The sequence below is a fragment of the Myotis nattereri genome, assembly GCF_964212035.1.
Source record: "Myotis nattereri genome assembly, chromosome: 3".
Classification (NCBI taxonomy): domain Eukaryota; kingdom Metazoa; phylum Chordata; class Mammalia; order Chiroptera; family Vespertilionidae; genus Myotis; species Myotis nattereri.
The window spans coordinates 63,970,793-63,998,255 of record NC_138077.1 but is presented as its reverse complement, the minus strand read 5'-3'; the positions used below and the strand labels follow the sequence as shown (position 1 = coordinate 63,998,255).

The following is a 27,463-nucleotide window of genomic DNA, read 5'->3' as shown; positions in this document are numbered from 1 at the left end:
TAAAAGTAGTTATTTCCTAGCATGATTTAGCAAGATAGTTTCCAAAGTTCCAGCCTACTTCTTATATTCCACAATTTTTTAGGATTTAGATGACAAGAAGCTTTCATTTGGATGGATGGAAAATAAAAACAGAGTAATATTTTCTGCATCAAGGTGTAGGGGACTTCCTCGGAGCTCTTTCAGTAAGATGTCTTAGGTGGTAAGTAAGAAGTATCAAGAAAACATTTGGGAGTTGATGCATCAGATACATATGAGCTCTTAAAACTCCTTCCTCCCTATCTCATCATTTCCCTTGCTTTGGAGTCAGGTGAGAAAACTGTGGAAACAGTTGGGAGAAACTCCACTTTGGTCCTGAAGAAACAAAGAGGTGGCTTCCTGTGACATGAGCAGGATATGAATCCCTAACAGTTCCTGTGGGTCTGCTTCCTTTGCTGGGGCAACCTTGAGTGTGGGCCATTAGTCATACTCCTTCCCATTCTGACTTGTGAAATGCTTTGGTTTTAATTTATTTTTATTTATTTTTTCTTTTCTAAGATTCATAGGTTTAACTGAACTTGAGCCCTGCCTGAAAACTGAAGTTTACATAGTTTTTATTATGTACATAAACTAGTGATTTACATTGATTTACACATGATTGGTGCCTAATTTATTAATCAGCACACAGGATGTAAATATGCTGAAAGGAAATCAAGATTTTAAAATAAGTTTTCCATAATATCCACAAACATTTGCACTGGTGTAATATCAAACCTAAACCTAATGTTAACATCAGCTTCCCGGCCAGGAGGAAAGTAACAGGCATTGCTGGGTGAAAAATTCTTTCTTAAATTTCAGTCGGCCACATTTGACAGCAGAGCTACATACAAATGAGAATGGTTTGCCTCTCTTTCACTAGTATGCACATAAATGTAAACTTCATTTTGCATTTTAGGGAGACATTTACAGATATTATGCCAACCACGGTGGAGAATTTACATCACTGGGGCAAAAGCAGTCTTTGGAGGAGAAATATTTTAAATACTTAAGAAAGAAGGAGGTTTTCTAAACTGATTTGCATTTCTGAATTTAGGCTCTTATCTCACTATTTTATGATATATTTAACATTTGTCCCAAAATAATAGTACTTTTTATGGGTCAGGTAATTGTATTATACTTTTATTTCTATAAAAATGATAGTTATTAAGAACCTAGACTATATCTAAGGTAAAAGGTTATGAAGAGAAAAATAAGGCCATGGTTAATCCCATGGAACATGGTTCGTAAGCAAATTGCTTTGAAACAAAAAATAATAAATTGAAAAAAATGGGGCTCCATGTCTTTCTAAATGAATCATAGCTCTTTTTTTTAACCAAATTCAGTACTTTTCTTCCTTTTAAGTTTAAACCATTGTTCTAGAGTCTTCTAATACACATACAATTGTAAATATAGCATCTGTAAAGATAAGATTAAAAACAATACATACACACATATATTATTTTTCCACAAATAATTCAAGGCCTGCAAAAAACAAAATAGAAATTCTGGGAGACAAGCCAATAGAAACAGTCAAACCACAACCAATCTGGGGATGGAAACTGTGACTCTGGAGTTGTTTATAAGCTAACAACTCAGTAGGTGATAACTCAGATACAATTTCATGCTGAGGAGTTTAGTTTTTGTGTGCAAAGGAGGTAAATCCATTTTTGGAGGAGAAACAGATTTTTGTTTCTGTCCTCCAAGAACATGAAAATCACGAGTACTTTTACAAGGTCTCTATGAATAGCCCCGGTTGTCTGAATATGTAGTTTTTAAAAATGCCCATGACAAGGGTGAAGTCTGTCTGACTTGGAAGAGAAGGCAAAGGTCAATGGGACGATTCTTTCCAACAGAAAACTCAATGACTTTCCCATCAGCCTCAGTTCTTTTAGGGTAGAGGGATATTATGTGGCAAAACAAGTAAGACAAAAACCTTTTGATGAACAATTGTCCAGAGGATGTATTTCTGCAGTTGTAAAACCTAGGATTAGTTCTCATTCTTCAGGAAGTGCCCTGGATCAAGGGTATTTCTGCTTTTTTAACAGGAAATCAAGTCTAAGGATTTTGTTTTATGAACGGTGAGGTGCATTTTGCATACAAAGAACATTAAATCTATTAGCCATTCAGATTAATTGATGCACTTCACTCCTCTCAGAGTACTGATACTAACAAGTTGGTTATTTTTAGTTTAGGGTTTAAGCTTTGATTACCAATGGACAAGATTCTTGAGGGGATTTATATAGCAATATGATAAGCTGATGAACTAAATTTCAAAAGTCCCATGTTCAAACTCAATTTCATGGTGACAGTCTGATGGCTCCTACCTGTTTTTTTCTGATTTTTCTCCAATCTGTATTCTGCATTCTTCACATTGCTTAGAGACATTCTCATACCTATGAGATTTCTGGGGTCACTGTTTACTCTGAAACAGGAGCCAGGATGAATTTTTTAAATCCCCAGCTCTTGCCAGAAATATATGCAACACTACAATATCCAGTATATGTTTAATTATGTTTAATATATGGTTCATATTAAAACTCAGGAACAAATGGTGCCAACATGGCAAAGACATTCCTTTCAATGGCATATCTCCTTCCATAAAACCAAGACCTTGTCTTTATGATAGGGTGGGGACGAAAAGAAATCTAGGTGTATGATTAAAATCTGTGACATGCCACTGGGATCTGTCCCTGAAACTGACACTAAACTGAATTAAGTCCTGTTACTCTTCACTTCTTATATATCTTTAAATTAGCATGTACTTCTTTGAAGCTTCCATTTAAGGATATGGCTGGCTCTTCATATATATGGGGAACATTTGTCAAGGATGATAAACTTTTAATCCTGTACTAAGAAGACCAAACTGTAGAGAAACCTCTGATTGTCAGTTAGTTGATGCTGCATAGGAACATGGCAACCTCCCTGTATTTTAGTAGTTACCTGTACTACAGCAGGACTTGCCACAAACACTCTCACAGATTCCTAAGCCCAATCTGTTCTTCAATTTCATGTCTAAACTGCAAAATCATAAAAGGAGGCTGGTGAAAAACTTCTAAAATAGAATAAAATCTCTCAGAAGAGATGAAAAATACTGCCTATCAAGGCAATTGTTATGTTCATAGACTTATCACAAAAAGCCTTCAATTAATAAAATCTATCAAGAGAAATTTTCCTTCCTTCCTTCCTTCCTTCCTTCCTTCCTTCCTTCCTTCCTTCCTTCCTTCTTTCCTTCCTTCTTCCTTCTCTCCTTTCCTTTCTTCCTCACTTCCTTTATTGATTTGCAGTTCTGAAGTTTCCTGTTTTATATCACATGGCAGCTATTTTTCAGGTTTCAAAAACTGGTGAGGTACCATATCTGGCTCTGCTAAAATACTGTCAATTATGACCTCAATAATAATCCTCTGTCCTTTTATAAACTCAGTCACTTCCAATGTCTCCTATAGGGTTGGTTTCCTGACAAAGCTATCTACACACATAGAGCCAGCTCTCTGCAAGGCCTTTCCTAAGAAAATCCTTCTGATGTTGTGATGATGCCAAGCTTTGTGTTAATCATACAATTTCTGTGTAAATTATTAAAAGCTTCCCGGCTCTTTTGGTTAAGACACTAACTCTCATTTCAGTGTTAATGACAAGATGATGCTTGTAGATGTGGCCTTAAACAGCATATTCCCCACTGCATCTTTTTCAGGAGACTAGAAGCGAAACGTGAGCAGGGAAATTGGAATATAATTTCATTCCTAGTGGCCTGGCCTAGGATAAAGATGGACTACTATGACCAATGTTGCTGCAGACACCAACAGTGGAACAGGAGAGAGATAATGTAGGCAACCAAATAAAGTCTTAGCCTAGAAAACCAGGACAAAAGTCTGCAAAGGAGCACAGGAGTTGATTCCTTTTTGTTATGGTCAATGCATTGTATTGAGTTCTGTCAGCATCTCTACAATTCGAGTAAGGATCTGAGCCCCTGCTCACTTTCCCTGCTTCACTCACTCTCACGTATCCTGTCTGAAATAGGAAACAATCTCTGCTCAGAGGAATCTATGGGCGAATGCAGTGTTATTTGAAAATTAGGGAGGGAGCAAAACAGGGTTGCTTAGGATCTCCACATGGCTCCTCCTCTTCCATTGGGAGTTAACACTGGGAGACCTTCCTGCATCTGGGGATTTACTCAGCACATGCTGCTCACCCTGCAGCAGAGCAGGACCCAGCCCGCAACAAGCCAGCAAACCTATGAATCCCTCAGATTCATGGAACAAGAGTGAAATCAGAAACCTTTTCTCCTAGGTCGCCTCATCCACATCACCGATTTTCTCTACTGTTTGCTCACCCCATCACTAGTAGGCACTTTCATTGACAGTGATATTCTGAGTGACTCCTGACTGGGTTCTGATGATTGGACTAGGAGAAAGATGAGGTTCTGCCCTTAGGAGGGGCATAGCATGGTGTGAACACACACCAATGTTGGGTGACAGCCATGGATGGGGAAGGGCCCTGCTCCTGGCCTCCTTCCCCACTCTGCCCCCAGCAACGTGTCACAGCTGCGTCTCACAATTACAAATGCAGGACAGTATCTACAGCACGAAGTCTATGTACACATGGACCATTCCCTTGGCATGCTTGAGAGAGACACACACACGCACACACATGTACACCCACGTGAGAGCGAGAGACGCGAGCACGCACGCACAGCAGAGAAAATTAAAATGGCACTTCCTAGCGTTGGCGGCATGACTAGTGCTCAGGGTGGTGGGAGTGAAGAGAAGTGTGTGGGGGGTGGAGATAAAAAAGGGGGTATCTGGGATGAATGTGGGGAGATAGAACACACTGGAGTGGGAGGAGATGCTCTTAAAAGTTGGTGATAGTGGAGGCAGAAAGCCAGAGAAAGGCTCAACACAGGACTCCGCTTGGATTCCACTGATAGTCTCAAATGGTTACAAGTCAGCTCAAATGAAAACAGGAAAAAGTTGATGGCAATATACACACAAAGGCAAGACCTTGTTTCTTTTCCCCTCACGATGAAAAAAGATGACGGAAGGATCAAGTGTGTGGGGGAGTTAATATCCATCTGGTACTTCTTCACTTGTCCTAGTTTTACTCCTGGATGTCCTTAGCATGATGGGTCTTCACACAGCATATATCTGCTTAGACATACACATAGCCTAATAGAACTTTTCCCACCCTGAATCATACTCAAATGGTTATTGATGGACTTGAGAATTGTTTTAAATGTTGTATTGTCTTCTTCCTTTTTCTTACTTCCCCCTTTATTTATAAACACACAAAGTTGTGAAATAAACAGTCTCCCCCCATCTCACTCTCTCTCTCTCTGTATCCTGTGTGACGCATATTTTGTGTGTTTTTTTTAAATTATTTTAAAATTTTTATTCTATTAACATTTGCTGAGAAGGCAGAGCAGAGATGCTGCCAGCAGCCACAGTGGTACGGCCAGACTGATGGATCCATTTATTCCTTTCGCCGACCCAGGTCCTGCAGAGCAAAGGAGAGAGGGAGAAAAAAGAGAATGGTTACATCTGGCCCACTCTGTGTTAGAGCTGACTGCTGCCCTGTCAGAGGTGAGGCAGGTCTGGTAGGCTCCAGTGCCTCCAAGTCAGTGTGCGTATGCACAGCTCAACAAGGTCTCACATTCCTTCCTTAATCCTTCTTCTTGAACTGTAAATATCTTAGGAATTATCATTGGTTCAAACATCTCTAGATACAAAATGCTCTCATCAGAGAATGCCCTAAACTAGCTGTCCCTGGCGTGTCTGAGGGCGTGGCAGGCCCCTCCTCACCCAGCCTCCTCTTGCATGCTCCACTCGGCATGGCAGCCAAAGCCAGCACTCATTTAGATTCCAACCATTGGTGAGGGTCCTTCTGCAGCCAGACACGGGCTCCTCCAGCTGATTTATCACAGCATCTCCATCAATAAAACATGGAACCAATCTGTGACCCTCTTGTTTCTCATGGGGGAAGCTGTAATTATTTATTGGTTACAGGGAGGAGAGCTCTTTCCAAGTAATATTTATGACTGGTGACACTTGAGCTTCAAGGTGGAAAATAAGTCAACTCATTGTAGAATTTTAAGAGGCAGAAGGGGATCACCTGGTCCAAACTCTAACTTTGACAGTTTAAAAAACAAAAGTAAAGACAACAACAACAACAGAAAACAACAAACAAACACGACTTAGGGAGGTTAAAGAGGCAGGTCCAAACCAAAAAAAAGACTAAGCTTGAAGTTGCCCAGAATTCAACCTGGAGTGACAGTCTATGTGACTGGTTTTCCCCAGGTGGACAGGATTGGGGTGTGTAAGTGTGGCTATAGATCCAAGAGGGAGATTGGATTGGAAAGGAAAGAGGAGAAGCAAGGTATGTGTTGACAGAATGAGGAGGATTGGGGCAGAAAATGTTGCTCTGAAGAGCTTGTCTCCTATGCTTTGCTTGCCCACTCTCTCCTTTTGTATGGTTCTTTTGTAAAGATCGTTTAAAAAAGAAAATACTAGTATTTTTCACAACCAAGACTTTGGGATTGAAGACTGTATGTTTAGATGATGACATTCAAAAGAGAGATTGGTATGACTATAATTATGGGTCACTTTGAAGTTTTGAGGGCACATACGCAAACGAATCTGTGTGAATGAGTGTATATGTGAGTGTGTGTTTAAACTTATGATGGTTCAAGTGCAATGAAGTATCTCTGGTATGTGAATGTTGTCAAAATTGTCAATAAACATACCAGATTAGAGGTAAAATTATAGGGAAAGTGTTGAAATAAAAAACATTTATATATATATATATATATATATATATATATATATATATATATATATTAAATTATAACAGTAACAACAACCAAACAAAACCATTAGGCCGAAACCAGTTTGGCTCAGTGGATAGAGCGTCGGCCTGCAGACTGAAAGGACGCGGGTTCGATTCCGGTCAAGGGCATGTACTTGGGTTGCGGGCACATCCCCAGTAGGAGATGTGCAAGAGGCAGCTGATCGATGTTTCTCTCTCATCGATGTTTCTAACTCTCTATCTCTCTCCCTTCCTCTCTGTAAAAAAATCAATAAAATATATTAAAACAAACAAACAAACAAAAAAACCATTAGATAATTAGGTAGCTCTTACTGCAAGGTACTGTTATAAATGCTTTACAAATACAAGCACACTACCATGCTGTGAGGCAGGTACTCAATGAGCCCAGTTTTACAGCGAGATAACAGAGGCAGAGAGAGATGAAACCTATTGCATAAGTTTGCACAGCTAGTAAGCTGGGGTTTTCACCCAGGCAGCTGGCTCCAGTCTTTGCCTGTCACCACTACACAAGTTATCAAGCGAAGGGATGCCAATGAGTCTCTGGGCCAACATTTGGCAAATGAAATTTGTCTTTGCTTAAAACAATAGCCAGAACAAACAAATCAACATGAAGACATCCATTATCTTTTTTTAAAAAGTGATTTCAATAGAATATTTAGACTAGAATGGCATCTTCTAAGCATTAAAAATATTACTGTAAAATATGAATATATACAAACTTTGAATAACAAAGTTATAGTATAAAATGAGCTTTATTATATGTAAAGATATGAAACTGCAGATTAAAATTTTAAATATTCAATCAATCAATATTTTAATTTTCTGAATGGCTATAGGATCATATTAATATAAAGGCACTTTAGCTACCTTCAGGTTCATGACTTTCATGAGGAGTTAAGGTTCAAGAAGATCATGTTTCCTGCATGATGCACCTGATTAGGAGTTGTGATTAAAATCCAAGTGTTCTGAGCCTTACTCACCCTCTACCTGTCTCCTCCCTATCTTTGGCCCTGTGGTATCTTTAAGCTTTCTTAATGGCAGCTCCCAGGGCTTCTGTCCTGACGGGCATTTTAGTTCCTCTATATGCTGTAGGTAGCATGAACTCAGTGGCACATTTGTTTGAATTAGTGTGTCAGTGAAGCAGAGAAAGACTACACACAAACTTATGTCATTCCTGGTTAAACAGATTTGAGATAGGGATGCTGTGAAACAGAAGGTTTCCAGAAAGACTCTAATCCTGCCTATTTCCTTAACTTTATTTTTAGTGCTGGTACAGACTAGATTATCATAAGGCATCTTGGAGTTGAAGGTACCTGGGAAGTCTAAGAAGCCTAGTCTTGCCATTTTTTTGAAGGGCAGTAAATGTTTGAGAAAGCAGAAATTCCATCATTGAAATATAGACATATTTGAACCTAGATAAACATGTTTAATATAACATTTTGCTAATCATGTACATACATAGGTACTAAGAAGAATATATGTTATATGCATATTCATATATATATACATATGATATACACTGGTGTTATTGGTGTTTTCATACACATAATTGAGAATAAACTATCACTTTCACATGATATTCTATGTTACATATAGGGAATCCAAGTATATGACTATTAATAATCTTTAATTTTATCCTTAATAAAATTATAACATAGTTGAAGTGAATTCTGTAGATCTGTCAGTTACTATTTTTTAAGTGCTCTCATATAGCTATTTGATGCACTTATATGACTTGCTCTTTTCACAATTGGTTTTGAGAGTAAGTAAATAGGCTTGAAAAATGCAAAGGTAAATGGGAGACAGTTGGGGAATCATCACAAGGGGCATGCAATTATAGATATGTATATATATGACTGTGTAGGAGAGTACTTCAGTTAATGGCCATTTTGAGGAAAATAATCAGCTAAATCATTAATTATGTTTTAGTTCATAGTTATGAAGTTTCTGCTTATTTGAGGAAATGCAAATGGTGAAACTTATTTCCCACACCAGATGGCCAGGCTTAGCAAGTATTTTCCCATACAGACAGATAGAATGAAAGCAAGAGTCTGCAAACATGAATTAGCCTTAAGAATAGATGGGCAAATAGAACCACAATCCAAAAATTGCTACACGCTTATCACATAACAGACAAATACCATATCTTGATCTTCAGTCATATTTTATATGTGTGTATGTATATGTGTATGCACATGCTTACATGTGTGGTATCTAGTAGATATTCAACAAATGGTAGCAGAATCATTATTGCTATTAACTATAGCTATCCAGATTACAGAAAGGCACAAAATACCCCTGAATCCAAGGGTTAGTTTGTGAATTGGGTCAAGGCTTTCAATGTTTGACCCAAAGGGGCAAAATTTAGCTGCAGGAAGATTGAAAGTCTTGAGTCAACTCACCAGGTCTAGGTTCTCAACCCCAGGACAGGATGATAAATGAGAATGTGTCAAGGTGAATGCTAGATTACACTTTGCCATCATAATGCTTAAAAAGGGAATGTGTGACTCAGGGCAAGAATGATACAGCATCCTGAAATTGAGGAATGTGAGTATTGTTTGGTAAAGTGTATATACTACAAACCTGATGCAGGATGCTGAGCCAATTGATCAGTCTTTCAGTAAAATCCCAAAGTAAGGACAGGTGATTTTTCAACACCTGCTTTAGAGAGCACACTCTTAGTGCAACTTTGTGATTCAAATTTGGACAAGATATTTCTGTTGATCTCCTGGATATTGAGGGCTCATGTCAAAGACAGGGGGCTAGATGTATTCAATATAATCATTAGTCACACCCTCAGTGATTGTTGGGCAAGCCTTTCATCCTCTAAGCCATCGAGGTCAATCATAATTTTATTCCTGTACATAGTTCAGCCATACAAGAAAAGAGGGAAGGCCAGACAAGTTTAAGTTTGAATTACTCCTTATGATTACTAAGGGTTGACTGAGTGACTGAAAATAAGATAAAAACTTAAACAACATAGTTAACACTTAAGTGAGAGAAAAAAATAATCTCCCAATTCTCTCTTAAATATTATCCAGATAGACACTTAGAAGCCTGGGAAGCCATGTTTAATTAAGGGAAGCCTGAAAAGATTGACTTTGGCGCCATCTGCTGTCTATATTCAGCCAGTTCAGCTTCCTCTGGCTGAATAAATTGAGAGTAGAACAGGAGATACATTGATGTTTTCCTTGAGCCCTGTGTCTTAGAATTAAATGTGGGCTCCTCCTACATAATTCTTTATGCATTATCTCCCCTCTCTACAAAGTGAGTTTTGGGTAGGGTTTCACAGTAAAGTTGGAATTATCACATCTTTTCCATCAAAATAGCATCAAATATTTTGCCATGCAAAATTCTGAAATTTTAGGCCAATACTTAGAATTCCTTTGGGTGACACTTGGAATTTATCTCAATGGTTTCTGGAGAAACACACACACATACACACACACACACACACACGCGCACACACACCCTGTTCCTTATTTTTATATCCACACCAAAGCCCTGAGGTATCCTATGTTTCACTACTTAAGATTCAACTATAATTGATAATCATGGCACTGGGGAGAGAAGGGCTGAAGAGGGCAGTAGCTTAGATCTTCTTGCCCCAAATGATATTAGATCTATGTATATATTTCTGGTTGCCTCTTCCCTGCTGCCTTCTGTGGGGACTAGCTAGAGCTGATATAAACAAAATGCTGGCCCTTTCCTGAATAAGCAAGAACGTGTCCATAATCTCTGTGGTTCTTGGTCACTGGTGGGGTCTCAATCCCACAAGAATCATTCTCACTATTGATAATGATCTTGGTTGTCTCATCTCCTTTGAGGTTCAGAGAAGAAGACATCTTCACAGGAGACAACTACCAATCCAAGTGGGTGGCCACAAGGACTTAAGGAGGGTGGTATCTGGCCACAAAGATTCCTCTGTGGTTCTGGTCTGGAGATTTCTTTTGGACTTGTAAAGAGGTAATTGGTAATTGTTTGCATTTTAGGGTCTAGTTATTGAAGCTTTAACCTGAGTGCATTGTTGTTGTAGGGAAAAGTATGTGAATGACGTGCCACATGGCTGATGGAAGTACATGGGGCAGTTGGAGGGCAATTCCTAGGAGATCCCAGCAACCCTGGTGTACTACAGCAGAGTGAGGGTGGATGAAGACCTGGGAGAATGCTGAGGTAGGAGGGAGTATTAAATTCTAAAGTCTTTTGTTTTAGGAGACCCTACTCTATTTTCCTTAGAAATATATCCACTTGAATAGCCAACAAGTAACAGTAAAGTCAGTTCTATGTAATTGGGCAGTGAACATTTCCAAAATGTATGACTCTGCAAGAATCAACCATGGGCACTTAAGATGAGGAAAGTGGGAGGGGGATAAGTTGCTCAGTTCCAGACATTCAAAAGTGAATAACTAAAGCAATAGAGTAGACATGGGTAGTAGAGGCTTTTTGTGAAAGAGAAAGTTTACAATTTTGGAATAAATAGTGGCAAATGTGTTATGGAAATTATTTTCACAAACAGTTGAGATGAAATAAACTTCAGTATATAAGACCCTAACACACTGCTGTGAAATTTTAATTTTAACATGTAGAAGGTAATTAGAAATAAGAACCATACCTTTTTGCTTGAAGTGCATGGTCGTGCCAATTTCTAAAAAAGAAACATTTAGCAAAACAAAAACAGGTAAAAATTTTTACCAATTGAGAATAAGCACAAAAGTAGCCTGGTACTCTCCACTTAAAGGAGAATGAGAGGAAGGGTGGAAAAGCATTCTAGTAGAATCACATATTGATAGAGATGGAAAGAAAGGTATGTGGAAAGAGATTGGTTGGTTGGAACAAATGTGCATTTGGAGGTGGCAAAATCAATTTGTAACTACAAATACTTGATGTCACATGTTAGTATATGTGTAGACAAGTGCAAGCACTCTGAGTATGGCATGAAGATGAACTCTTGACTGCAATTTAGTGAAATGATAGAATGTGTCTGGATCCCAACACCATCCTACCATTTTGCCCCTGGTTGGCTCCACTCTTTCTTTTCACCCAAAATGCTAAATGCGTTCCAACTTTAAAGCTTTTGTACGTGCTGGGTCATCTGCTTGAGATGCTCTTTCCCCAGATCTCTGGATGGCTCACTCGGTCACTTCATTTAGATTTCTGCTAAACTGTTTTAGTTACCAGTTCAGGAAGGACTTCTCCCATCACTTTGTCAAAAACCGATACCCTGTTACTTTCTATTCTTTTACTCTGACTTATTAATATTAATAGCACTTAGCACTACTTGGCATCATCTTATACATTTACTTAGTTGTGGTAGAGAGTTTATCTCCTCCCTTAGATACTTTAGAGGGCAACAATAGCATCTATAATAATGAAAGTGTAATATGCTAATTAGACCAACCAGCCGAATGGCCTTCTGGACGTCATGCTGGACATCCTTCTGAATGAAGCATCAGCAGCAGAGGCCAAGGCAGAGGGTGATCAGGCAGGCAAACAAGTGGTTGGGGCAATCAGGCAGGCAGGCAGAGTGGTTAGGGGTGATCAGGCAGGCAGGTGAGCAGTTAGGGGAAATGAGGCAGGCAGGCAGAGGCGAATAGGGGCAATGAGGTGGGCAGGCAGAGTGGTTAGGGGTGATCAGGAAGGCAAATGGTTAGGAGCCAGTGATCCCAGATTGCAAGAGTGTGCAGGCTGGGCTAAGGGGCCCCCATCCCCCCTCCGTCCTGCACCGTGCATGAATTCTTTTGTATATACACCCTAGAGGCCCGGTGCATGAAAATTCATGCACTGGAGGGGGCGGTCCCTCATCCTGGACTGCTCCCTCTCACAGTCTGGGAGCCCTCAGGGGCAGGAAGCAACCTGGTGGTCAGGGGAAGGCAATGCCCCCATCCGACTTCTGCTGCTGCCATTGCTGGCAGCACAAGCCTGGGGGCAGGCCCGGCCTTTCCATGTACCTGCCGCCCCGATGGGGCTGAAGGAACTGGGGGCTGCTGTCTTTGAGGGTGTGGCAGACAATTAGCATATTCCCTCCTTATTGGCTGTGGGTGCCGCCATCTTTGTGATGGTGTGAAGGTCAATTAGCATATTCCCTCTTTATTAGATATAATTTTGTCAACCATTGTATTGATAGTGCCTAAATTAGAGCCTGGCATGCAGTAGGTATTCAATACATATTTGTTGAATGTATAAATAAATCCCAGAATTGTTGAATCTAAAATAGGTCAAATACTTGTATTTCCTTTTAAGTTGCCTTATCAACTAAACCATAGTACTTTGAGATCTGTAGACGCCTATATGAAAACTTTCCATAGGATACCACTCTGAAGCTGAGGACCAACTGAATGGTTGGTCAAATACAGAAACCTAAACCAAGGCTGCAGAATATGATTTCTTTTTCTTCTTGAAGACCAAGGCATCGCCTTGTGTCCCTGAATAATATACTTTCTCTAAGGAAGTACATTATTAGATTCTGAAGACAAAGAGAGTATTTGAATTGGACATCTAGTGAACTCATTGTCCTGTTTGAAACTTCTAGGATAAACACCCAAGTTCTTAGCAGGGCACCTGTGCCTCTGCCCCCTCTCCTCTCCAGCCTCATCATTGTTCATCTCTGCAATCCAGACCACGAGCCTGCCTTAATTTCTCTGTCCTAGGGCCAATGGCCCAATAATATTTCTACTAGAAATTTCACTCATCCTTCAGAATTCAGTTATAACTTCCAGAGGGAAGATAGTCTCCTTGGTAAAATAAACTCCCTGTATTTCTGCTCTCCTTCGTAACACTCATCTCAGTTTTAATTTCAAGTACATGCGTCTGAAGTTCTGATTAACCCTTGTCTTCACTACGGGACTGTGGGTGCTGTGGAAGCAGGGGCTGTGTCTGTTACGTTCCCTGTTGGAGCACAGCCAGTGCAGGAAGGCACTCCGAATGCTCACTGGGTCACAAGAGTAGATCTGGAATCACTGAAATCTGAGAAAAATAAATATGCCAAGCACCCTCCTAACAGAGGATCTGAGACTGTTAAAGCAACAGAGAACCTGAATAGCTGAAGTCTTTATTCTCTGACTTAGCACAAATGGGTCAGGTCCTCAGAAGGAGGTGTGCAGAGTTTCTGAGGTTCAGTGCCATTGATGAATCCACTCCCTCATGGATTTTTCATTTGTCTATCCAAAGAAAGTCACATGGCTATAAGAAGAGCACAATTGTCCTAGTGTCTGAAGTCTTGAAAATGTTTGGCTGTAATTCAGCATTAGTAAAACTAGTGTCAGCCAGACTATTCATAAGAGCAAGCTGTGACTACACACGAGGACAGTTCCCCTAAACTGGTCAGATGCGGGGTGGATGTGGAGGCCCAGTGTGAATGCCCCATTGTATCACCATTCCTGTTGGACCTCCAGATGCTCTTCTGAAGATGCTCGATCATCAGCACCTGCCCTTAGTCCTCAAAGAGCTAGTCCATTACCTGCAGAAGTATTGGAAGTCTTCTGCATGAATGCCCATACAGAGGATGGAGGGAGAATTCTGTTACTTTCTGAGAAGAAGCCTGTAACTGAGGTCACTCTCACCACAGATATGGAGCCAGGTTCCATCAAGATATGAAACACCAATCTCCACCTTTTGACCTCACTGATCATTTCCCCACTGATGTTCCAATTGTATATTAAACACACCACCACTTGTTGTTTATTTCCACAATACCTGCTCTGACAACTTTTCCTGAAATCCACATATTGCCTTAAAAATTGTTGAAAAGGCACTATAGAAAATATGCTCATCATAATATGTGGCCCAGAGAGGCGAATCAGTTACCCAATGTCACACAGCCTGAGGCAGAGCTGAGACTATAATTCAAGTTTCCATTTCTCCAGCCAGGATGCTGTCCATTATTCCTCAATACATCCTAGTATTTTTCTGAAATCAAGGCTATATCTATAGTCCTAACAACTCTAGGGTTATGACTGGCACATTGAAATGATTCAGAATTGACTGGGAAGAGTTTGGCTCTTATGCAAAGCACAACTTCCCTTCTTTCTTGGGGTAAGCCTTTTAGTTTATTGTTCCTTAGAATTTGTAAGAACCTCTCAAGGTCACAGAGTGGTGCTTTTCACCCAAAGAAGCCTAATTCCTGATGGTACCATCTTTATGTAAAGAACACTTGGATTCCCCTGGTCCACATGGAATGATTGCAAGCAGTTGTTCAGAAACCTGGGCTGATAGGAAGACCAATGGCTTTGCTTAAGCTAGAAAAAAAAATCACTTAACCTCTCTTTGCCTTCGTATCATCATCTGTAAAATACGTTTAATCAACATGCTCCTTATAAATTTGTTTTGTCAATTATATAAATTATCATACTATACTCAGAAGGCTGCCAGACACACAGTAGGTGCTCAATAAATGAGGGTTGTCAGATTTGTGGTAAAATACCTTCTACAGAGAAATATCAGTGAAAGTTTGGTGGAAAAAGAGAATTTAAAAAAAATTGAAAAATCTACTGCAACAGTATAGATGAACAAAACATTGAGAGAAGCTAACACACTGAAGTGATAGCGAAGCAGACTGGTCAGGCAGCATTTTGTTCAGAAATGTACAGGGGTTAACCAGTCACTGGCACAGGCTTGGGTGTGAGTCTCTGTGGCCTAACCAGATCTTTTAATTGATCTCTAATCAATTAAAAAGAGATCATTAAAAGAAGGATTTTAAAGTATTGTAAATATTACACTATATAAATAAAATATTATAAAATCATGCAAAATATGCATTTGCTTGAAAATCTTCAATAAGCAAATTAGCTTACCACTTAAATTTTAGGAAGTCCTCCTTATTGCAATGAATGAACAGGTTTGTGAAATTCTAATGATATTAATCTTTGGAATTCCATTTGTCTTTAGGAAAAGAGGGTGGAGAGCTTATTTGGTACTATTCTTTTCTATTTATCATATTCTGTTGGAATAGAACATTATTCTTTTGAGGAGCAAAATCTTGATTTTTTTTTCTTCGGTTTGTCACACATATGCCCACTTTCTGTTTTGCTAAGAAAAAGGTGTTTAATCATGTAACAATTTTTTCCTCACAGAGGAATGCCTTAACTGCCTCCATAAGAAGGGCTAGCTGCACACCAGTAGCTGTGGAACTGATTTCTTTTCTGTGTCTGGCTCTTTGAAAATCTGGTTGTGTGCTGCCATCTTGTGTACATACTAAAACATAGTCCTAGCCACTGTCTAAAAGAATCTCCCATGTCCACCAGGTGGCAATAGTTGGAAAAATAAAAGCAACATTTCTTTTTTTTCAGTCAGGGCAGGACCAAAATGTTACTTTCCAAAAGGGAGTCTTTCCTATTCTTATAGACAAGAAAAAAAATTTCTTTTGATCCTTAACAACTAAAAATTACTATTCTTTTTCTAGTGCAAAGTTCTTGAGAAAAACAGCCTTGTCAGGGATATTATTTCTGTAGGCATTCCTTGGACATACTCATTAGACCATACCTAAAACATATAATATGTATGCCTTTCAGGAAAACATCTCTCTACATATCTATCTTGCTTTAGGAAACACATTTAACAAGTAAGTGTGGCAGTGCAGGTCCAAATAATAAAATAAAAAGATAAATCTACTGTAGCTATACAATGGATAAAACTTTGGGGGAGTCTAGTACAGAGAAAGTTCTAGAATTCTCTGGAATTAGCATGTGCCTAGATATTACCTTGTGATGAGAGGGTACAAGGAGGCAATGGGGAAAGAATCAACACGAGAAAAGGGAAATGCCTTCACAAATTTATTTATGCTAACTTTTTTTTTTTACTTTTGATTTTTGGAGAGTCTATATCCATCCATGTTAGACAAACCTACAACATTAAAAAGTGCTGATTTAGCCTTTCTCATGGGCACAGATGATGTCTTCTGGTTCACTACTGTAGCCTCAGCTCAGTATTTCTCTAGCACAGAGTAAGTGTCCAATAGATTTGCTGAATAAATATCCAGAGTGCATGAGTGAATAATGAATCAATGAATCAATCAATTAAAGCCTCAAATGCTGCCCTAGCTGATTCTAGGCAGGGGAAGATTCTATTCTCCTTTTGGAACCACCATGCCTTAATCCTAAGGTTCAGCCATTTGAAGAGTCATATGGGGCTAGGAGGCCCTTTCATCAGTCTCCAAATCCTGGCAGGTAGAACATTTTCTGGAGGGTTGAGCTTTATTTAAGAATATTCTCATGGCTAACTGAATTCTAAACCTTAGAAAATAAAAATCCAAGCTTATTTTTTGTTCAGAGGCTAGAAGATTTATTCCTTCCCTTCCCTCCAATACTTCTCTCTCTCTCTCTCTCTCTCTCTCTCTCTCTCTCAATGAAAGTGAGTATTGTGAAGATAAGAGAGGCTTCCTTAGTAACTCTAGAATTTATAGTTTGATAACTCCCTTATTACCTGAGAAAATTTTCATATCCATGTTTATGAACAATTTTGGCATTTGCCTGCATTGCATTCTATCTGGGAGAGGAGATGAGGGCACAGCAATCCCATAAAAAGAATAATTGATTTTTCAGTGCTTTGACTCTTGATAGCTTCCTTCCAGTCCTCTGCTTATATGCATTCATTCTTGCCCACATGTAGGATATTCAGAGTGTGGGGGTTCTTATTGTTTGCATAGTTTTTCTAATTCCAGGGTGTATACTTGAACATAAGCAGATTTTTTTTTTTTTTTTTTTTTTTTTTTTTTACCTCCCACAGCCATTTGAACAAGGAAACGTTCTCCCTTCTGCTGTGTAAGGCACAACTCTTTCTAGAAGGCCAGTCTCCTAAACAGGCTTTCAAAATGACATATTAGAGAACTAAAATAATTAATGGCACTTTTTTTTTTTCTGGGCAAGAATTAGCAAGAGTGCTTATTCAGGAGAGAGGGAAGGTCCATATTCAATAGGGATTGTATACTCCAGTTGCCTGGAAAGAGTGGGGGGCGGGGGTTTAAAATCATGAAATTCAATCAAAGAAACAAAGGTGAAGATACCATTGCTATTGCTTCCGCCCTCACCACTGTCGAGGACCTGAAGCGTAACATTTGTGAAGATCCTCCACGGAATTTTTAGTTTTTGTGCTCTGACTCATTTTTTTTTTTGCCAAGATTTGGGAAAAAAACAAAACAAAAACAAACAAACAAACAAAAAAACACCTTTATTATTATAGTGGTTAAAATGGGGACATTTTAAAAAAATATATTTTATTGATTTTTTTTTTTACAGAGAGGAAGGGAGAGGGATAGAGAGTCAGAAACATCAATGAGAGGGAAACATCGATCAGCTGTCTCTTGCACACCCCCTAGTGGGGATGTGCCCGCAACCAAGGTACATGCCCTTGACCTAAATCGAACCTGGGAGCCTTCAGTCTGCAGGCTGACGCCCTATTCACTGAGCCAAACCAGCTAGGGCAGGGACATTTTTATTAATTCAGTTTTCAAAGCCACACTTTGCAAGTTATTAATTTCTTTCTCAAAGGTTTCTCCACTGTATTCAGAGACTTTAGGGATTAGCAGTTTCTATTTACTTGTATTATTATTATTTTTATTTTGACATAGAAAAGGATATGCCTGTGATTTCTGTTTAGATTGTTAGTTTTTAATTTTCTCCCATGCATTATATTCATGTTGTAGAAACCCTAATGCCTAATATTTCTAGAGTCATGTGCTCTGAGAATCACAGCAATCAGTCTAGGTCTAGCTCAGGGAGAAAGAGCCAAAATAAAGAAATGGCTCTAAACCTCAAAATTAAGGTTATTCCTGCGTGTGTGTGTTCATTGATGAACCATTGTCCTAACTACTAAGAAAATTTATCAATTTGGTTTGGAAAATGAAGAAGCCTTAGCATGTCATCAATGTTGAGAAATGAAGTTGGCCTCCCTTAGCTAGATTTGGGTCAAAATCTAGTTACACTTTACTTTCAAATACTTATACGGGCTTTCTGTATTACAGTTGGCTTCAGATGTTTGATGCTATTTTGGGGTGTGTCAGGGACAAAAATGATTGACCAGGATATTGGCCACCTTGGACATATAATGATATCTCCTTGTTGAATGAATGAATGAATAAATCCAAACCCAAACTAATGCTGACATAATTTCTCCTTATATAATGTAGGTAAAATATTTGAGTCTCACTCCTTATTCTCATTATAAGTGGGCAAACCCTCTATAAACCAAATGTCCTATACTGAAGAGAATTAGAAAAAAATTAAGTAAAAAATCATTTAATTAAAAAAAGACAAATTTACAAAAGGAAAAATGTTAATACATCAATTCAGAGAGAGGATGTAGGAGCTCCCACATCTGAAAGGAGGATTCTAACTGTAAATCCTGCAGGTGACACAAGGCAAATCTCTTGTAAATCTAAAGAAATCTCCTGAAAAAGTAAGTCAGGTTTGATTTAGGACCTGGAATTGCTGAGAATGTGCCTGTCACTGAGGGGGGAGCCCTGGACCAGGCAGGAGGCTGTGAGTGGGCGTTTCACTGAGAGGAGAGCCCTGGACCAGGCAGGAGGCTGTGAGTGGGCGTTTCACTGAGAGGAGAGCCCTGGACCAGGCAGGAGGCTGTGAGTGGGCGTTTCACTGAGAGGAGAGCCCTGGACCAGGCAGGAGGCTGTGAGTGGGCGTTTCACTGAGAGGAGAGCCCTAGCCCAGGCAGAAAAGCAGCTGCTGCGCCAGCCTCAGCCATGACATTGAGCAAGTCACAGAAACATGCCCGGCCGAGAGAGGGCAGAGAATAGAGGACAGTCTAGGTGTTTTCACTTGAATGTTATATAGACACTGGCAGCTCCCACATTCAGACAAAGCATTTGTTTATATCACATCAATGGTGTTATCTCTGAGGAAGGAGCTTATTATGTATGATCTGTATTTTTCATAAATTTTTTAATAGTTTCATAAATTTTCAAGCTCTCCCATAATGGAAATGCATAACACTTATTATTAGAATAGAAAACTATTTATAAAGACAAATCAAGGCATTAAAAATACCCTCTATCTCTGGGGGAAGTTAATAATCAGTTTCTGATTATTTGGCATTGGGTGGACATTACAAGAAGACTGAATTTCTCCCCACCACCCCTGCCGAACACCACCCCCCACCCCTAAGTTTTTAGTTGGCTGGTATCATATAGTAAAACCAAAGAGAAGCTACAGTAGGTGAGGTATAATTTTTGTAACAAACAAAGTCCTAACAGCATGAAATAGGATGCAATAAAAAATGTATCATATGGGTTTATGAGGTCCTTCTAACTGTAGGCTTAATGCAAGTTCCCTGTAGAGAAAGGAGAGGTGCATGGTTTGACTTTAATAGCCTGGGCTTTGCTCAGTGGCAAGATGTACTGTCCCAGAACGTACAGTCTCACCAACATAAAAAGAGGGCTTCACCAAGTCTCTTACCCAAGTCAGCTTTCTTAGATCCTGCAGGCTTCTCATTTAGCTTTAGAGGTTTAACTTTTATTTTATTTTTTTAAAATATATTTTATTGGTTTTTTACAGAGAGGAAGGGAGAGAGAGAGAGAGAGAAAGAGAGAGAGAGAGAGAGAGAGAGAGAGAGAGTTAGAAACATCGATGAGAGAGAAACACCGATCAGCTGCCTCCTGCACACCCCCCACCGGGGATGTGCCTGCAACCCAGCCACATGCCCTTGACCGGTATCGAACCCGGGCCCTTTCAGTCCACAGGCCGATGCTCTATCCACTGAGCCAAACCGGTTTCGGCTAGAGGTTTAATTTTTAATAATCAATGAATTAGAATGTTAGAGAATGCTTGAGGCAAAGTTTAATAAAGTGGTTTCCCTGGGCCATTTCACCTAAAATCTGTGTAAGGTTAGATAAACTCCAGAAGTAAACTCATTTGAATCAAGTGTCAGGTAAGATTTAGGGTCAGATATATAGTTTCTGTCTTAAAGAAACAAGTTTTGCCCTCGTGCCCAGAATATACCCATTACATCTGTGGGTACTATCCTGGCCTTCTACCCCTTGTTGGAATTGATGACCAGTCATCTCCAAATTCAAAGAGATTAAGAATTACCTCCCAGCCTCAAGTCTTCTCAGTTGTTGCTGCAATGTAGATTATGTTCTCTGCGTTTAAAAACATACATTTTACAGCCTTTCATGACTTCATTCATTTTACTCGCTAACAAGGATTAAAGGCATAGGTTTGGGTAGGTCTCTAGAGATGCTCATCCTTCCTGCTTTTCTTCCTTTTTCTATTTCTCTGAGGAAGGAGCTTATATGTGATCTTCAAATTGGTTTTAAAATACATGTTAGATTTACATTCCAAGGGATTCAACGCTATCTTTAATCCATTTAAAATGTATTTTTATTTTGTATATTTCAAAATAAAAGAACATTCAAGTACCATGAAACAAGGTAACTGGCCTATGGAATTTGAATGCAGAGATAACAAGTGAATTTATGAGATTTCCTGGGGTTTTAAGGCTCTTGGAAATAACAAGACATGGGATTAAAAATGGTGGGATGTGCCTAGTTACCCTGGGACTTGCATACATGGCACTAACCACCATAGTGCAGACTGGGTAAAGGCGGGTCTCCTGTGGACCCCCATCGAGCGCCAGGAGGCCTCGGTGGTTTATCTATGACTCCGAACATAATGTTACAGCCAGGTTCTGGGGCAGCTCCTGGGAAACACTGAAGGCTCCTTACAACTGGGTCATCCCCATAAAATAAAATAAAAACCTACCATTCAGCCTCCATATTGAAAGGCTGGAAGTTCTCTCTAGAGATTCTGCCAGATTGTGGGCTCTCAGTACCCAGAAAACTTACCCTGGATAGTGCCCCCTGCCACACAGTGTGAGCACTGGTACATGTCTGAACAGGTGGTCTTTCTTGTCCTAAGAGTAACAGAGGGTGGAAATGCCGATGCCCTTTAACTCCTTTGGCTTGCCTTTTTTCTTTTTTAAACAGGCCAGATACACATGAAGAGAAGTAATAAATTCTTAGGGCAAAAAGTATGTTTTGTTTTTCAGATTTCTAAAATTAATTAGACTTAATATTGTTCGTCTCCCTTTGGATTTTAGACCTTTGTATGTACTAGAATGTTCGGCTCCACTTTCCCTTCTCTTCTTCTACCTTTTAAATTTCACTTTCACTTGCAAGCCTTCTGACCCATCTAGGCTCTCTAAGGTGCCCCTGTTCTGTGAGCTCCAAACATCACAAAGGTGTTGTAAATTTAGCCAAGCATTTTGTGATTGCTTAGTTCACCACCTGCTGCCCACCTGTAAGCTCTATTAGCACAGAGGCTGTGTCTAGCTCATTTGCCACAGTCCTCCAAGACCCAGCTCTGAGCTTGGCCATAGAAAGTACTAGGATAGTTTTGTGTTTTGGTGGTTTCGTTTGTTTGCTTGTTTGTTTTTAAGTGAATGAATGGTGTAATCAAAATATTGTCATTATCAAATAAACTTAACCTGGGTCAGAAACTAGTTTTTCACTGCCCATCAAGAATGAAGACTCTTTCTTGTGTTCCTAATGATTAGATGTCATAAGGAAAAGAAAATGTAAACTCTAAAAGAAACTCTACAAAGCAAAAGCAAGTGGAGAGTACACCTAAATGCAGAAAAGAAGTCCTGCTATGAACTAAATGACTGAGAGCAGAAGGGTTGATCCTCTAGGGCAGTGGTCAGCAAACTGTGGCTCGCAAGCCACATGCAGCTCTTTGGCCCCTTGAGTGTGGCTCTTCCACAAAATCCACGTGTGGGCGCACACGTACAGTGCGATTGAAATTTTGTGGCCCATGCACAGAAGTCGGTTTTCGGAAAGGAGATAGATGAAACAAGTATACAAGACGAGTGTGGATGGGAGAGTTGAAAGGGGTTGACCTCAGCAAACGTACCTCAATCAGATTGAGGACGTTTTTAGCGAAGGCCAGCTTAGGAGTACCCTAATTAAGTTAATAACAATGTACCTACCTATATAGTTTAAGTTTAAAAAATGTGGCTCTCAAAAGAAATTTCAATCATTGTACTGTTGATATTTGGCTCTGTTGACTAATGAGTTTGCCAACCACTGCTCTAGGGAAGACCAACCTCCAAGATTATTCCGTCTTTTTCAGCTCTGCAGCACTGAGCAGTTTCCGATGATGAACTTACCTGAGTTCTGGAACTCCAGAGCAAATCTTTCAAGTTACTCTCTAACTTGCTAGTCAACAAAGAGACGTGCAAGCAACTGCTTGGTTTCTTTTGTTTAAGCTGTTTCTGTCCTCCAAACATCCCCTGCTTCAAGTCATACAAAATCCATATGTATACTTTCTGACATAGAACATGGCTGGGAATGCTTGGTGCTGTGTGGACCAAAGAGGATGGGATGGCACACAGAATGGACACGTGGCCAAGGCACAGTTACCTTCTACTGCTGTTTTTTTTTAAAGTTCATTTTGTTTTGTTTTCATTGATTTTAGAGAGGAAGGGAAAGGGATAGAGAGAAACATCAATGATGAGAGAGAATCATTAATTGATTGCCTCTTGCACGCCCCACACTGGGGATCGAGCCCGCAACCCGGGCATGTGCCCTTGGCCAGAATCAAACCTGGTACCCTTTAGTCCTCAGGCTGGCACTCCATCCAATGAGCCAAACCAGCTAGGGCTGCTGTTTTTTTAAACCACAAGATGCTGTGGTTGCCCCCATACAATGTCCTCTTAGGCTGGTGAAAAAGTCATATTGAAATGGCAAGCTTTAGAAGGTGAGTGGTTAAGTGAGAATCTGTGCTATGAGGAATAGGACAGGATGGACAGCTATGATTTACAGTAAAGATACCCTGTTAGCGGTGTTAAAATATACACATGTGTTCCAGAGAAGGGGTAAGTGCTTTCTTTGACAATCAGCACAGTGATAAGCAAAACAGCACAGTAAACTATGGCGGTGCTTGGCTCTCCATGGTCCAATTAGAAAGCCTGACAAATGACTTGTAAAGTCTCCCTGCACCCACTGATTCATGGTGTACGTGAGCTGACAAGTATGTAAGCTCTTAGTGGAGTCCTAGTGAGTGGTCTGCTTTCTCCCATCATACATCTGGATCCATATAAGCACCTTAAATTGGAATTCCAAATGCACATGTCCTGCTGTGTTCTTACCTGGCAGGTGTGTTTCTTCACAGCGGTATATAGGGGAGATGTAAGGTGGGACCCACTTAAGCTGATTTCCCCCCGTGCAAAGATTCCTTTAATTTAATACCGACAAATGACTTGTGATGACAAAAGACTATTGTGAGGACAGAGTGAGTGCACAGGCAAGTTGTTACTAAGGTTAATTTGTGTCTTGCCTCTTCAGAAGCAGATGTTTCCTCCAGACAAAGGGGATAATGGCTTTGAGGTGCCTGCATGACTGACAACCAGTGTTTAGATGTAAATACTAATACTACCAAAGCTTTTCCTTGGTTGTTTTTTGTTTGTTTGTTTTTGTTTTTTTAGAATGTCAAAGAAAAGGTGTCCATGTAAATGCAAGGTGAATATGGTGGACAATGTGGAGAAAAAGAAAATCAAGAAATACAAACCAGGAATAAGAATTTCAAATGAAAAAAGAAAAAGAAAAGAAAACCAAGGGGAAGACTAAAATTTAAGTTTATACTTTTGGCGGCTATGATATGACATTTATCAGGGGCTGAGGCTGTGTTGATGACATAATTCTTGGAAGACTATGTGCTATTTTTTTTCTTTTTGACTCTAACTAGTCCCACTTCCTTTAAGGACTCCTGCTCCACACAGTGTCTCTGAGCCTAGAGCAAAGCTCTCACAGAAAGGACCTCCTTCCTGGCTATACCCACCAATGCCCCTCACAATAGACTGTTGCCCTATTGCTAAATGGCTTACTGATGCAAACACCAAGGCAAGTTCTAATGGGGCTGCACTCTAAAGTCTAGAGGGGCTTGCATCAGCTTTTTCTGTCCATTCAAGATCCTGGTCTTCTCACCCTTCGGCGCAGCATGCCAACATTTTTTTCTGCTGCAAATCACATTGAGCTCTTCTTAGGCAGCATTATTCCTTTTAATTAAAAAGACAAGACTGTCAATTACTTAAACTTAATCCCCAAATGTAATTGTTACTTTGAGAGATTTTCCCCCTATAAAGCTCATAGAAGAGAAATATTTCCATCAAATTAAAATTTAGTGTGAGCTTGGATTTTCAAAAATATATTCATTTTCAAATCCCAGTTGGCACTAGAAATGTAAATAGCACAGCCATCCACAGAACAGAAAGATCACTAGGAAAGGCTGACTGGCGAAGGCCGACCCAGGTTAGGGAAACAGTGAAAGGCATTAGGAAAGAGTTCCAAGCGTAAAAATTCTCCTACTTTTAAATTGATGCTGTAGGATTTTTAGCTATTTAGCTTGAAGCTAATGTAAGTTCTTAGAGAGATAACACTTCCAAGCTATTGTTGGACATTGAAACAATAGTGTAAGTGTATTTCAGATTTATTCTTGCTAGTAAATTTTAACAGGGAGAGAACAAGAACTGTTTAGGAAACAAAGCAGAAAGAAGGATAAAGAGGTGAGAAGAGAGACACAGAAATGGATTCAACAAAGACAAATGCCTATTACAGTTGGGTCTAAATCACTGGATTGGCTGGTGAAGTATTGATTTCAGGTGAAGTATTGGCACGACTCTCCCACTTGGTTCTCGACCAATAACAAAAATCAGGAGGAAGTCAGACCTGCTCTCAGTAAAAGAGTCAGGGTAATAAAGTTAACTCTTAATCACCATCATGTGTATTAATCAAGGTCCATGATTTTGCTGTGAATTTGTGTTGACATGGCTGCCAAAGTTCTATTAGTAAAAACAAGGCCCATGTTTGCACCAGCTAGTGGCAAAGGAGTAATATATATATATATATATATATATATATATATATATATACTGAAACCTTTTCTAAAACATGTTTTATATCTTTGACCAGAAAAAAGAGAAGATTCTTTAAATTGATGACTTTAAATTAGTCGAATAGGTGGTAATGTGCCTGATGGACATCCAATGAAAGTGTATGAGTGTGTGTGTGTGTGTGTGTGTGTGTGTGTGTGTGTGTGAGATGTGTGTGCCATACAACAGGAAACTGTGCAACTTGCAGGTCCACTTAAGTGTAGTATTATGCTATTGATGAATAATAATTTTTTTATTTGGCCTTGGGATAATTCTAAACTTGTTAGCACTGTGGGTATTTCAGATATTCCTAGAATCTGTAACAGGTCAAACTATAATGAAGCCACACTGAACTTATATCTGGTTAATATTCAGACAATATGCTACAAGTACATCTCTAAATACCAGTCCTTTTAAATATCATGAGACATGTGTGTATCTGAATATGATTATTTTAAATCCAATATGCTTTCTTTCTAGGAACTTGAAAGCTCTCTTTAATATATTATTTAAAACATTGCTTTGAGCTAGTAGGCATGGAAAATATAATTTCTTTCCCATTTCACAGTTGGAAAAACTGAATTAAAGAGAACAATGCTAGTAATTATTCATGATTAATAGAGGTTTGTATGTAAATCAGCCTGAATAAGGGTGTGAAATTAGATGTGCCGATGCCAGAGAGCTCTGCTCATGTTTTTTAAAGATGAATGCTTTCATATAAATCTCTGTGTGATACATTCTGTTTGGAAATGGACTTGTAAAGTGTGTGAATATTAAGGTAACTGAGTATTGTGGATTAGAGACATTGTAATACATAAAGTATTAGACAAAATTTTTAAATTCATTAGACAGATATATATCTAATGAACATAAATGCAAAGGTAATGTTTATTTAAAATGTACGACAGATTTACATATGTGACTGGGTGCTGTGTTGGGTAAACTGGAATTTGGTTATACTATGATGCTTAAGAAATGTGGGGAAAGGTGCATGTTAGTTTCTTAGGATTGTGGGCATTAGTTGAGTTAATACATGCAAGAAGGCTTAGAACTCCATTGCCACATGAGAAGCCCACTATGTTAGCTATAATTAATATCATTATTAGACAAGGTGAATGTGCTATTAATATAAGGAGCTGAAAAGAGGCATGTTCTCTTTGATAACCTAGGATAATATCCTACAGAATATAAATAAAGCTGTAGGAATTATACAGTCATCTTCACAGCATGGGATATTTTCAGGATTTTCTTCCAGCTGTCTTCCCATCCCACGCAGTCTGATTTTGAGAACCCATTCCCAGGAGTGCCAGGTGAGGGCAAGAGTATCCCCTCCTCCTTTTGTAGATGGAATCTGGCTGTTCTGACGCCAGGCCTGCCCACAACAACAGGGGTCTCTCTCAGGAGGAAGCATCCCAGGCAGAGTTCAGATTTTTGCAAGCCTGGTTTGTGGATCAGATATTAGTTTTTTTAGAACTTCAATTTTTTTTTTTTTTTGCGGGGGTGGGAGGGGGCTGGTTTTGTTTTCAGAGAAAGCTTTAGACAGCTGTATTAATCATGCAAACCCAGCCATGTGCAATGTGTTTTATCAATGGAAAAACAGGAACTGAATGGCAAGTAGCTGTGAACAAACCCAGAGTCAATGCCTGAACCTGGAAGATAATCTCAACATTTCCCAAACCCACTTGGCACGGGTGGTTAGTGAATGAAAAGGCTGTTCACTTGGGATAAATAATCAGATGGGAGACAGACAAGTGAGATATTC

At 39.4% G+C, this 27,463-nt stretch overlaps 1 protein-coding gene across 6 annotated transcripts in view; it reads right to left on the bottom strand.

Moving 5' to 3' along the window:
• Positions 1-3,206: 3,206 nt before the first annotated feature.
• Positions 3,207-27,463, bottom strand: part of LSAMP (limbic system associated membrane protein) — a 640,943-nt gene continuing 616,686 nt past the window's right edge. Inside the window, exons 8-9 of one of the 6 annotated variants that reach the window (XM_081086904.1) lie at positions 11,444-11,476; positions 3,207-5,502 (exon numbers count right to left, since the gene is read on the bottom strand). In XM_081086904.1, coding sequence (XP_080943030.1) covers positions 5,405-5,502; positions 11,444-11,476 — 131 coding nt within the window. In that variant the 3' untranslated portion in view covers positions 3,207-5,404. Of the gene's footprint in view, positions 5,503-11,443; positions 11,477-20,867; positions 20,915-24,256; positions 24,829-27,463 lie in introns of those variants that run through there. The other 5 variants (XM_081086909.1, XM_081086906.1, XM_081086905.1 and 2 more) reach the window with 5 other exon arrangements.